This window comes from Somniosus microcephalus, chromosome 18 (genome assembly GCF_052327205.1).
Source record: "Somniosus microcephalus isolate GS21.2 chromosome 18, FLI_Smic_1.0, whole genome shotgun sequence".
Classification (NCBI taxonomy): domain Eukaryota; kingdom Metazoa; phylum Chordata; class Chondrichthyes; order Squaliformes; family Somniosidae; genus Somniosus; species Somniosus microcephalus.
This window is the reverse complement of record NC_141004.1, coordinates 64,071,173-64,083,891: the sequence shown is the minus strand read 5'-3', so window position 1 is coordinate 64,083,891 and position 12,719 is coordinate 64,071,173. Positions and strand designations below refer to the sequence as shown.

Genomic DNA, 12,719 nt, shown 5'->3' with positions numbered 1-12,719 from the left:
AGAGCAACTCCAAACCATCGTATGCCTACAGCCTTATCTCAGCCCATCTGCTGTTGAAAACTTCATCCATGACTTTATCACCTCCAGGTTCGACTACTCCAATGCTGTCCTGGCTGGCCCCCCATCCTCCACCCTTCATAAAGTTGAGCTCTCCCCAAACTGTGCTGCACGTATCCTATCCTATACCAAGTCCCGCTCAACCGTCACCCCGTCCCCATTGACCTATAATGAGATGATGCCTGACTCACAATTCCTCAAATATAAAATTCTCATCCTCGTGTTATAATCCCTTCATGGCCTTGTCCCTCCCTATGTCTCCCACCCTACAAATGGCCCAGATTTCTCCATTCCACTGACTCTGGCCTCTGGGGCCTCCCCCCCTCCCTTTGCCTCACCATTGGCAGTCGTTCCTTCAGCTGCCTAGCCCCCATGCTCTGGAATTCTCTTCCTAGACCTTTCTGCCTCTCCTCCTCCCTCTCTTTGTTTGACCCTTCTTAAAGTGATCTCAATGACCATACTTTTGGTCACCCCTCCTAATGTTTCTTTCTTTGGCTCAGTGTCCATTTTTTAATTGCGCCACTGTGAAGCGCCTTGTGATGTTTTTCTTCATTAAATGTGTTATATAAATACAAGTTGCTGTAGTAGTAGCAGAAATAGGAAACAGGAATAGGAAATAGGAGCAGGAATAGGCCATACAGCCTCTCGAGCCTGCTCCACCATTCAATAAGATCATGGCTGGTCATCGACCTCAACTCCACTTTCCTGCCCGATCCCCATATCCCTTCATTCCCCACAGAGTCCAAAAACCTATCGATCTCAGCCTTGAATATACTCAACGATCGAGCATCCACAGTCCTCTGGGGCAGAGAATTCCAAATATTCACAACCCTCTGAGTGAAGAAATTCCTCCTCATTTCAGTCTTAAATGGGCGACCCCTTATCCTGAGACTATGCCCCCTAGTTCTAGACACTCCAGCCAGGGGCAACAACCTCTCAGCATCTACCCTGTCAATCCCCCTCAGAATCTTATATGTTTCAATGAGATCACCTCTCATTCTTCTAAACTCCAGAGAGTATAGGCCCATTCTACTCAGTCTCTCATCGTAGGGCAACACTCTGATCCCAGGAATCAAGCTAGTAGTAGTAAGCTATTCTAGTACAAGGTGGAAAATAGCATAGTCAAGGACTCCAAGAAAAAAAAGAAAGACTTGCATTTATACAGCGCTTTTCACGACCACCAGTCCCAAAGCGCTTTACAGCTAGTGAAGTACTTTTGAAGTGTAGTCACTGTTGTAATGTAGGAAACACAGCAGCCAATTTGCGCACAGCAAGGTCCCACAAATAGCAATGTGATAATGACCAGATAATCTGTTTTAGTGATGTTGATTGAGAGATAGATATTGGCCAGGACACCGGGGAGAACTCCCCTGCTCTTCTTTGCAATAGTGCCATGGGATCTTTTACATCCACCTGAGAGAACAGACGGGGCCTCAGTTTAACATCTCATCCGAAAGACGGCACCTCCAACAGTGCAGCACTCCCTCAGTACTGCACTGGAGTATCAGCCTAGATTTTTATGCTCAAGTCCCTGGAGTGGGACTATGAACCCACAACCTTGTGACTCAGAGGCGAGAGTGCTCCCCACTTAGGCACAGCTGACACTTAGTAATCACAAGGTCGACTGAGACTGACTGACTCAGAAGCAAATTAATGATGAATGGCTTGCCCGCTGGCTGTGTCACAGAGGCCAACCCCACTGCTCTAAAATATCGTTCACTCATCCCCCTACTCAACTCATGTTTCATCAACACTTCCAAACAGTCTAATTCCTTGCCTCCATCAGTTTTCCCTTCCTCCTACGATCTACAGTTTTTAAAACCCAAGATTGGTGCCACCTAACTTCTTGATTGACCTCATCCGTTTTCTTACGCCTTTGAACCGCACCATCAGCTTCAGAATTTTACACATGAGAGAAAGTCTAAGAAAGGTCCATCTTCCCTTTCTCTCCTCTCAGGTCGACACGCACATCCACGCAGCAGCCTGCATGAATCAGAAGCATCTCCTGCGCTTCATAAAGAAGTCCTCGAAGCTGGATTCGGATCGCATCGTCTCGCGAACCAAGGACAAGCAGCTAACTCTGAAAGAGCTCTTCGCTAAGCTGAAGCTGAATGCCTATGACCTGACGGTTGATTCCTTGGATGTGCACGCTGTAAGTGTACTCAGTTACATTTCAGGCACTCCCAGCAGAGAGCAATCCTTAGATATGGGAGTGGTGCCAGAGGACTGGAGAATTGTAAATGTTAGACCCTTGTTCCAAAAAGGGTTTAAGGATAAACCCAGCAACTACAGGCCAGTCAGTTTAACCTCGGTAGTGGGAAAGCTTTTAAAAACGATAATCCAGGACAAAATTAACAGTCACTTGGACAAGTGTGGATAAATTAAGGCAAGCCAACACAGATTTGTTAAAGGCAAATCGTATTTAACTAACTTGATTGAGTTTTTTGATGAGGTAACAGAGAGGGTTGATGAGGGCAATGCGGTAGACATGGTGTACATGGACTTCCAAAAGACGTTTGATAAAGTGCCACATAATAAGTTTGCCAGCAAAATTGAAAGCCCATGGAATAAAAGGGACAGTGGCAGCATGGATATGAAATTGACTAAGTGACAGGAAACAGAGAGTAGTGGTGAATGGTTGTTTTTCGGTCTGGAGGAAGGTATACAGTGGTGTTCCCCAGGGGTCGGTACTAGGACCACTGCTTTTCTTGATATATATTAATGACTTGGACTTGGGTGTACAGGGCATAATTTCAAAATTTGCAGATGACACAAAACTTGGAAGTGTAGTGAACAGTGAGGAGGATAGTGATAGACTTCAAGAGGACATGGACAAGCTGGTGGAATGGGCGGACACGTGGCAGATTAAATTTAACGCAGAAAAGTGCGAAGTGATACATTTTGGAAGGAAGAATGAGGAGAGGCAATATAAACAATTCTAAAGGGGGTGCATGAACAGAGACACCTGGGGGTATATGTGCACAAATCGTTGTGCACAAAAAGGGGCAGGAGGTTTAGAGGGGATTTGAGGGAAAACTTTTTTTCACCCAGAGGGTGGTTGGAATCTGGTACTCACTGCCTGAAAGGGTGGTAGAGGCCGGAACCCTCAAAACATTCAAGAAGCATTTAGATGAGCACTTGAAACGCCATAGCATACAAGGCTACGGACCAAGTGCTGGAAAATGGGATTAGAATAGACAGCACTTGATGGCCGGCGCGGACACGATGGGCCGAAGGGCCTCTTTCTGTGCTGTACAACTCTATGACGGTGGTTGGGGAGGTTGAGAAAGCAGTTAAAAAAGCATACGGGATCCTGGGCTTCATAAATAGAGGCACAGAGTACAAAAGCAAAGAAGTTATGATGAAACTTTATAAAACACTGGTTCGGCCTCAGCTGGAGTATTAGAGTCATAGAGTAATACAGCACGGATAGAGGCCCTTCGGCCCATCGTGTCCGCGCCGGCTATCAAGCCCTGTCTAATCTAATCCCATATTCCAGCATTTGGTCCGTAGCCTTGTATGCTGTGGCATTTCAAGTGCACATCCAAATGCTTCTTAAATGTTGTGAGGGTTTCTGCCTCCACAACCCTTTCAGGCAGTGAGTTCCAGACTCCAACCACCCTCTGGGTGAAAAAGTTCTTTCTCAAATCCCCTCTAAACCTCCCGCCCTTTACCTTGAATCTATGCCCCCTAGTTATTGACCCCTCTACTAAGGGAAAAAGCTCCTCAGCATCCATCCTATCTATGCCCCTCATAATTTTGTACACCTCAATCATGTCCCCCCTCAGCCTCCTCAGCTCCAAGGAAAACAAACCCAATCTGCCCAGTCTCTCTTCATAGCTGAAGCGCTCCAGCCCTGGTAACATCCTGGTGAACCTCCTCTGCACCCTCTCTAACGCGATCACATCCTTCCTGTAGTGTGGCGACCAGAACTGCACACAGTATTCCAGCTGTGGCCTAACCAGTGTTTTATACAGCTCCATCATAACCTCCTTGCTCTTATATTCAATGCCTCGGCTAATGAAGGCAAGTATCCCATATGCCTTTTTTACCACCTTATCCACCTGTTCCGCCGCCTTCAGGGATCTGTGTACTTGCACACCCAGATCCCTCTGACCCTCCGTCTTGCCTAGGGTCTTTCCATTCATTGTGTATTCCTTTGCCTTGTTAGTCCCCCCAAAGTGCATCACCTCGCACTTTTCCGGGTTAAATTCCATTTGCCACTGTTCCGCCCATCTGACCAACCCATCTATATCGTCCTGCAGACTGAGGCTACCCTCCTCGCTATTTACCACCCTACCAATTTTTGTATCATCCGCGAACTTACTGATCATACCCTTTACATTCATATCCAAGTCATTAATGTAGACCACAAACAGCAAGGGACCCAGCACCGATCCCTGTGGTACCCCACTGGCCACAGGCTTCCAGTCACAAAAACAACCTTCGACCATCACCCTCTGCCTTCTGCCACTAAGCCAGTTTTGTATCCAATGTGCCAAGGCACCCTGGATTCCATGGGCTCTTACCTTCTTGACCAGTCTCCTGTGCGGGACTTTATCGAAGGCCTTACTGAAATCCATGTATACCACATCCACTGCGTTACCCTCATCCACACACCTAGTCACCCCCTCAAAAAATTCAATCAAATTAGTCAGACATGATCTTCCCTTGACAAAGCCATGTTGACTATCCCTGATTAATCCTTGCCTCTCCAAGTGGAGACAAATTTTGTCCCTCAGGATTTTTTCCAATAATTTTCCTACCACTGATGTTAGGCTCACTGGCCTGTAGTTCCCCGGTTTTTCCCTACTACCCTTCTTGAATAATGGTACTACATTAGCGGTTCTCCAGTCCTCTGGCACATCCCCTGTGGCCAGAGAGGTCCTGAATATATGTGTTAGAGCCCCCGCAATCTCCTCCTTTGCCTCACACAGCAGCCTGGGATACATTTCATCCGGGCCTGGGGATTTATCCATTTTTAGGCCAGCTAAAACCGCCAATACCTCCTCCCTCTCGATGTTAATATGTTCGAGCATATCACAGTCCCCCCGCCCTATTTCTATGTCTACATCGTCCTTCTCCATAGTGAAAACAGATGCAAAAAATTCATTTAGAACCCCTCCTACATCTTCCGGCTCCACACACAGATTGCCACTTTTGTCCCTAATGGGCCCTATTTTTTCCCTAGTTATCCTCTTACCCTTAATATACTTATAAAACATCTTCGGATTTTCCTTTATTTTGCTCGCCAGTGTTATTTCATGGCCCCTCCTTGATCTCCTAATTTCTTTTTTAAGTATCCCCCTGCACTTTTTGTACTCCTCTAGGGCTTCCTCCGTCTTTAGCCTTTTGTATCTACCAAAAGCCCTCCTTTTTTTCCTAATCCATTCTCGTATATCCCCTGACATCCAAGGTTCCCTGTGGTTTTTGGAACCACCCTTGACCTTTACGGGAACATGTTGCCATTGTATGATCTCAATCTCCCTTCTGAAAGCCTCCCATTGCTCCGATGCGGATTTTCCTACAAGTAGCTGATCCCAGTCCATTTTGGCCAGATCCTGCCTTATCCTATTAAAATCGGCCTTCCCCCAATTTAGAAGCTTTATTTCCGGCCCATCCCTGTCCTTTTCCATGGCCACCTTAAATCTTACCATATTATGGTCACTATCACCAAAGTGCTCACCTACTAGCACTTTTTCCACTTGGCCGGCCACATTCCCTAGAATTAGGTCCAGTACCGCCCCCTCTCTTGTAGGACTTTCTACATGCTGGCTCAAAAAGCTCTCCTGGATGCACTTTAAGAATTCTACACCCTCTGAGCCTTTCACACTCTGACTATCCCAGTTAATATTGGGGAAGTTGAAATCCCCCATTATTATTACCCTATTATTTGCACATTTCTCTGAGATTTGCCTACATATCTGTTCCTCTATCTCCCCCTGACTGTTTGGAGGCCTATAGTACACTCCCAGCAAAGTGCTTGCCCCCTTTTTGTTTTTAAGCTCCACCCATATGGCCTCATTAGAGGACCCTGCTAATATATCATCCCTCCTTACTGCAGTAATTGACTCCTTAATTAATATTGCGACACCCCCTCCTCTTATACCTCCCCCTCTGTCTCGCCTGAAGATTCTGTACCCCGGAATATTGAGCTGCCAGTCTTGCCCTTCCCTCAACCATGTCTCCGTGATAGCAACAATATCATACTCCCATGTGTTTATCAACACCTTCAGTTCATCCACCTTATTTGCAAGACTCCTTGCATTAAAATAGATGCCATCCAGCCTTGCCCTTATACATTTGCCCTGTCTACCAAGCTGACTTGTTTTTTTCTCTATAATTGGCAGCACATCCCCCCCTATTTCAGCTCCCCTCTGTATCCCATCCCCCTGCCAAGTTAGTTTAAACCCCCCCCAACAGTGCTAGCAAACCTCCCCGCAAGGATATTTGTCCCGCTCTGGTTCAGGTGCAACCCGTCCGACTTGTACAAGTCCCACCTTTCCCAGAAGCAGGCCCAGTGATCCAGGAAAGTAAAACCCTCCCCCCTACACCAACTCTTTAGCCACGCATTCATCTGCTCTATCCTCCCATTCCTATACTTACTAGCACGTGGCACTGGGAGTAATCCAGAGATTACAACCTTTGAGGTCCTGCTCTTTAATCTGTTACCTAGCTCCCTAAATTCTTGATGCAGGACCTCATCCCTCTTTTTACCTATGTCGTTGGTACCAATGTGGACCACGACCATTGGCTGTTCACCCTCCCCCTCCAGAATGCCCTGCAGCCGCTCAGTGACATCCTTGACCCTGGCACCAGGGAGGCAACAAACCATCCTGGATTCACGTCTATGGCCACAGAAATGCCTATCTGTTCCCCTTACTATAGAATCCCCTACCACTATTGCTCTCCCACTCTTTTTCCCCCCTTCCTGGGCAGCAGGAGCACCCCCAGTGCCAGGAAGTTGGCTGCTGCTGCCTTCCCCTGGTGAGTCATCCCCCTCAACAGTATCCAAAGCGGTATACTTATTTGAAAGGGGGATGCCCGCAGGGGTTCCCTGCACTACCTGCCTGCCTTTGTTGCTCCGCCTGATGGTCACCCCCTGTGCTGCCCTGCCCTGAGGCGTGAACAACTCGCTAAACGTGCTATCCACGAGCCTCTCAGCATCGCGCATGCTCCAAAATTCATCCACCTGCAGCTCGAGCGCCGCAATGCGGTCTGCAAGTAGCTGCAGCTGGATGCATTTCCCGCACACATGGTCGTCAGGGACACTGGCAGCGTCCCTGATTTCCCACATGGAGCAAGAGGAGCAGAACACGGGTCTGAGCTCTCCTCCCATGACTTACTCCTTTAATTAATTTAAAAATTTATTCAATACCCCAGTTACAGGTATACTCTAGGGCGCTTTATTTACCAACTGTCCCCACTACACCAGAGACCCTAGAAATTTAACACCACAGAAGTCAAGCTTGTATTGAAAAGAGAGAACTACTCACCAACCAATCACTTACCTGCTCCCTGGTGACGTCACACACTGATTAATTTTTACCTCTCTCCTCTGCTGTTGATTTGGTGGGCCTCTGCCTTCGCGCCGGTTTTTATACCGGGCTCACCTCCTCCGCTGCTGCTCTCCCCCGAACTGGTCGGGCCTCTGCCTTCGCGCCGGTTTTTATACCGGGCTCACCTCCTCCGCTGCTGCTCTCCCCCGAACTGGTCGGGCCTCTGCCTTCTCGCCGGTTTTTATACCGGGCTCACCTCCTCCGCTGCTGCTCTCCCCCGAACTGGTCGGGCCTCTGCCTTCTCGCCGGTTTTTATACCGGGCTCACCTCCTCCGCTGCTGCTCTCCCCCGAACTGGTCGGGCCTCTGCCTTCGCGCCGGTTTTTATACCGGGCTCACCTCCTCCGCTGCTGCTCTCCCCCGAACTGGTCGGGCCTCTGCCTTCGCGCCGGTTTTTATACCGGGCTCACCTCCTCCGCTGCTGCTCTCCCCCGAACTGGTCGGGCCTCTGCCTTCGCGCCGGTTTTTATACCGGGCTCACCTCCTCCGCTGCTGCTCTCCCCCGAACTGGTTGGGCCTCTGCCTTCGCGCCGGTTTTTATACCGGGCTCACCTCCTCCGCTGCTGCTCTCCCCCGAACTGGTCGGGCCTCTGCCTTCGCGCCGGTTTTTATACCGGGCTCACCTGTGTCCAATTTAGGAAGGATATGAAGGCCTTAGAGAAGGTGCAGAAGAGATTGACGAAAATGGTTCCAGAGATGAGGGACTTCAATTACGTGGATAGACTGGAGAAGCTGGGGTTGTTCTCCTTAGAGTAGAGAAGACTGAGAGGAGATTTGATAGAGGTGTTCAAAATCATGAAGGGTCTAGACAGAGTAGATAGAGAGAAACTGTTCCCATTGGCGGAAAGGTTGAGAACCAGAGGACACAGATTTAAGGTGATTGGTAGAAGAACCAAAGGCGACATGAGGAAAAACTTTTTTACACAGCGAGTGGTTAGGATCTGGAATGGACTGCCTGAAAGGGTGGTGGAGGCAGACTCAATCACTGCTTTCAAAAGAGAATTGGATAAGTACCTGAAGGAAAAAAATTGCAGGGCTACGGGGAAAGGGTGGGGGGGGGGTGGGACCAGCTGAAGTGCTTTTGCAGAGAGCCGGCACGGGCTTGACGGGTTGAATGGCCTCCTTCTGTGCTGTAACCATTCTATGATTCTATGATTCAATGTTTGAAGGAAGTGCTGGTTGGAGATAAGGCTACAAGGCTGCAACCCAGATTCCTCGACTTACTCTCCCTTTGAGTGTGGATCACTGGTGGGAGCACTGAACTTACCCTTTATAGGTACTACATTGGGAGTGAGCAGTAAGGCAGGGGCATGGAAAGATAGGTTGCGCAGATGCCAACACATGATAGCACCTGAAATAACTCCCTGATTTTGATAATAGACCGTAACCGATCTCCTGTGGGATTTCTCACAGGCAGTCTGAGCTCAGTTGTGACGTTTGCTGAGAGGGACTGATGCTTAATTTGACCTGTCCCTTTAAAGCCACTGCTAAAGTACTTCCTTTGCAGACATCTAACTAGGAAAATCTGTGTAATTGTGCCTATTTGTAAAATTCCTGGGGTCACTCAGAGGTCCATTGTGACTGTTTGTAACTGTTTCTGACTGCAGGTCAAAAGGACCCAGCATTGGCTTCCTTCCTCTTTTTGTTAAACTTGTTTTGAATCTGTAACAAACTGGGACACTTTGAAGTCTGGAGTGTGTCCAGTTTATTCAGGATATTTCATATATCTCCCAATCATGTAGTTCACTGCGAGTGGACGATATGTTGTAATTTAACTAGGACTGTGATATAACAATAGGACTGTGATATAACAATAGGACTGTGATATAACAATAGGACTGTGATATAACGATAGGACTGTGATATAACAATAGGACTGTGATATAATGATAGGACTGTGATATAATAATAGGACTGTGATATAACAAAAGGACTGTGATATAACAATAGGACTGTGATATAATGATAGGACTGTGATATAACAATAGGACTGTGATATAACAATAGGACTGTGATATAACAATAGGACTGTGATATAACAATAGGACTGTGATATAACTAGGGCTGTGATATAACTAGGGCTGTGATATAACAATAGGACTGTGATATAACAATAGGACTGTGATATAATGATAGGACTGTGATATAACAATAGGACTGTGATATAACAATAGGACTGTGATATAACAATAGGACTGTGATATAACTAGGGCTGTGATATAACAATAGGACTGTGATATAACAATAGGATTGTGATATAACAATAAGACTGTGATATAACAATAAGACTGTGATATAACAATAGGACTGTGATATAATGATAGGACTGTGATATAATAATAGGACTGTGATATAACAAAAGGACTGTGATATAATGATAGGACTGTGATATAACAATAGGACTGTGATATAACAATAGGACTGTGATATAACAATAGGACTGTGATATAACTAGGGCTGTGATATAACAATAGGACTGTGATATAACAATAGGATTGTGATATAACAATAAGACTGTGATATAACAATAGGACTGTGATATAATGATAGGACTGTGATATAATGATAGGACCGTGATATAACGATAGGAAATAACAACCGAGAATGCTGGAAAAACTCAGCAGGTCAGGCAACATCCGTGGAGAGAAATTTGAGTTGACGTTTCGGGTCGAACCCTTCTTCAAAACTGGAAAGAAAATCTGCGATCTGACAAAAGAAGTAAAAGAAACAAAAGCAGAGAAAGAGACAATAAAAGGTGTTCGAAGCTAGACGAGATGGTAATAGGCTGAGATTAGGTGTGAAGTGTACTGGCAGGGCAAGAGATAGCTGCCAGGTGTGAGAGAGAAACAAAAGGAAAGGGGGGAGGAGGAAAAGGAGTGGAAAAATTACAAGAAAAATTTAATAGGGGCCGAGGTTATGATCTGAAATTGTTGAACTCAATATTGAGTCCGGAAGGCTGCAGAGTGCCTAATCGGAAGATGAGGTGCTGTTCCTCGAGTTTACGCTGAGCTTCCGTGGAACAATACAAGAGGCCAAGGACGGTGAGGTCCGAGTGGGAATGGAGCGGTGAATTAAAATGACAGGCGACCGGAAGCTCGGGGTCACCCTTACGGACTGAACGGAGGTGTTCCGCAAAGCGGTCACCCAATCTGCGTTTGGTCTCCCCAATGTAGAGGAGACCGCATCGTGAGCAGCGAATACAGTATACTAGATTGCGAGAAGTACAAGTAAATCGCTGTTTCACCTGGAAGGGGTGTTTGGGGCCCTGGACAGTGGGAAGGGGGGAGGTATAGGGGCATGTGTTACATCTCCTCCGCTTGCATGGGAAGGTGCCAGGCGAAGGGGAAGGGCTGTTTGGGATGCTAGGCTCCGACGATGCCACCTTCCACACTAGTGCTTCAGACATGTCTTCCTTTTTCCGCAACCGAGGATTCCCCTCTACCGTGGTTGACACTGCCCTCGACCGTGTCAGTTCTATCTCCCGCACTTCTGCCCTCACCCCTGCCCCTCCCTCCCGGAACCACGATAGGGTTCCCCTTGTCCTCACCTTTCACCCCACCAGCCTCCACATTCAACGGATCATCCTCCGGCATTTCCGCTACCTCCAAAGTGATCCCACCACCAAACGTATCTTCCCCTCCCCTCCCCTTTCAGCATTCCGTAGGGACCGCCCCCTCCGAGACACCCTAGTCCACTCCTGTATCACCCCAAACAGCCCTTCCCCTTCGCCTGGCACCTTCCCATGCAAGCGGACGAGATACAACACATGCCCCTATACCTCCTCCCGTCCCACTGCCCAGGGCCCCAAACACCCCTTCCAGGTGAAACAGCGATTTACTTGTACTTCTCGCAATCTAGTATACTGTATTCGCTGCACACAATGCGGTCTCCTCTACATTGGGGAGACCAAACGCAGATTGGGTGACCGCTTTGCGGAACACCTCCGTTCAGTCCGTAAGGGTGACCCCGAGCTTCCGGTCGCCTGTCATTTTAATTCACTGCTCCATTCCCACTCGGACCTCACCGTCCTTGGCCTCTTGCATTGTTCCACGGAAACTCAACGTAAACTCGAGGAACAGCACCTCATCTTCCGATTAGGCACTTTACAGCCTTCCGGACTCAATATCGAGTTCAACAATTTCAGATCATAACCTCGGCCCCCATTACATTTTTCTTGTAATTTTTCCACTCCTTTTCCCCCCCCCCTTTCCTTTTGTTTCTCTCTCACACCTGGCAGCTATCTCTTGCCCTGCCAGTACACTTCACACCTAATCTCAGCCTATTACCATCTCATCTAGCTTCGAACACCTTTTATTGTCTCTTTCTCTGCTTTTGTTTCTTTTACTTCTTTTGTCAGATCGCAGATTTTCTTTCCCGTTTTGAAGAAGGGTTCGACCCGAAACGTCAACTCAAATTTCTCTCCATGGATGTTGCCTGACCTGCTGAGTTTTTCCAGCATTTTCTGTTGTTATTTTGGATTTCCAACATCTGCAGTATTTTGCTATCATATAACGATAGGACTTGGATATAACGATAGGACTGTGATATAACGACAGGACTGTGATATAACGACAGGACTGTGATATAACGACAGGACTGTGATATAACGACAGGACTGTGATATAACGACAGGACTGTGATATAACGACAGGACTGTGATATAACGACAGGACTGTGATATAACGACAGGACTGTGATATAACGATAGGACTGTGATATAACAATAGGACTGTGATATAACAATAGGACTGTGATATAACAATAGGACTGTGATATAACAATAGGGCTGTGATATAACTATAGGGCTGTGATATAACAATAGGACTGTGATAAAACAATAGGACTGTGATATAACAATAGGACTGTGATATAACGATAGGACTGTGATATAACGATAGGACTGTGATATAACTAGGACTGTGATATGACTAGGACTGTGATATAACAATACGGCTGTGATATAACTAGGACTGTGATATAACAATACGGCTGTGATATAACTAGGACTGTGATATAACTAGGACTGTGATATAACTAGGACTGTGATATAACTAGGACTGTGATATAACAATACGGCTGTGATATAACTAGGACTGTGATATAA

The 12,719-nt window shown here is 46.9% G+C and overlaps 1 protein-coding gene across 1 annotated transcript in view; it reads left to right on the top strand.

Moving 5' to 3' along the window:
* Positions 1–12,719, top strand: part of ampd1 (adenosine monophosphate deaminase 1 (isoform M)) — a 90,611-nt gene that overhangs the window by 45,385 nt on the left and 32,507 nt on the right. Inside the window, exon 7 of the mRNA XM_086011584.1 lies at positions 2,015–2,209. Within this exon, the coding sequence (XP_085867710.1) occupies positions 2,015–2,209 (195 nt within the window). The remainder of the gene's footprint in view (positions 1–2,014; positions 2,210–12,719) is intronic.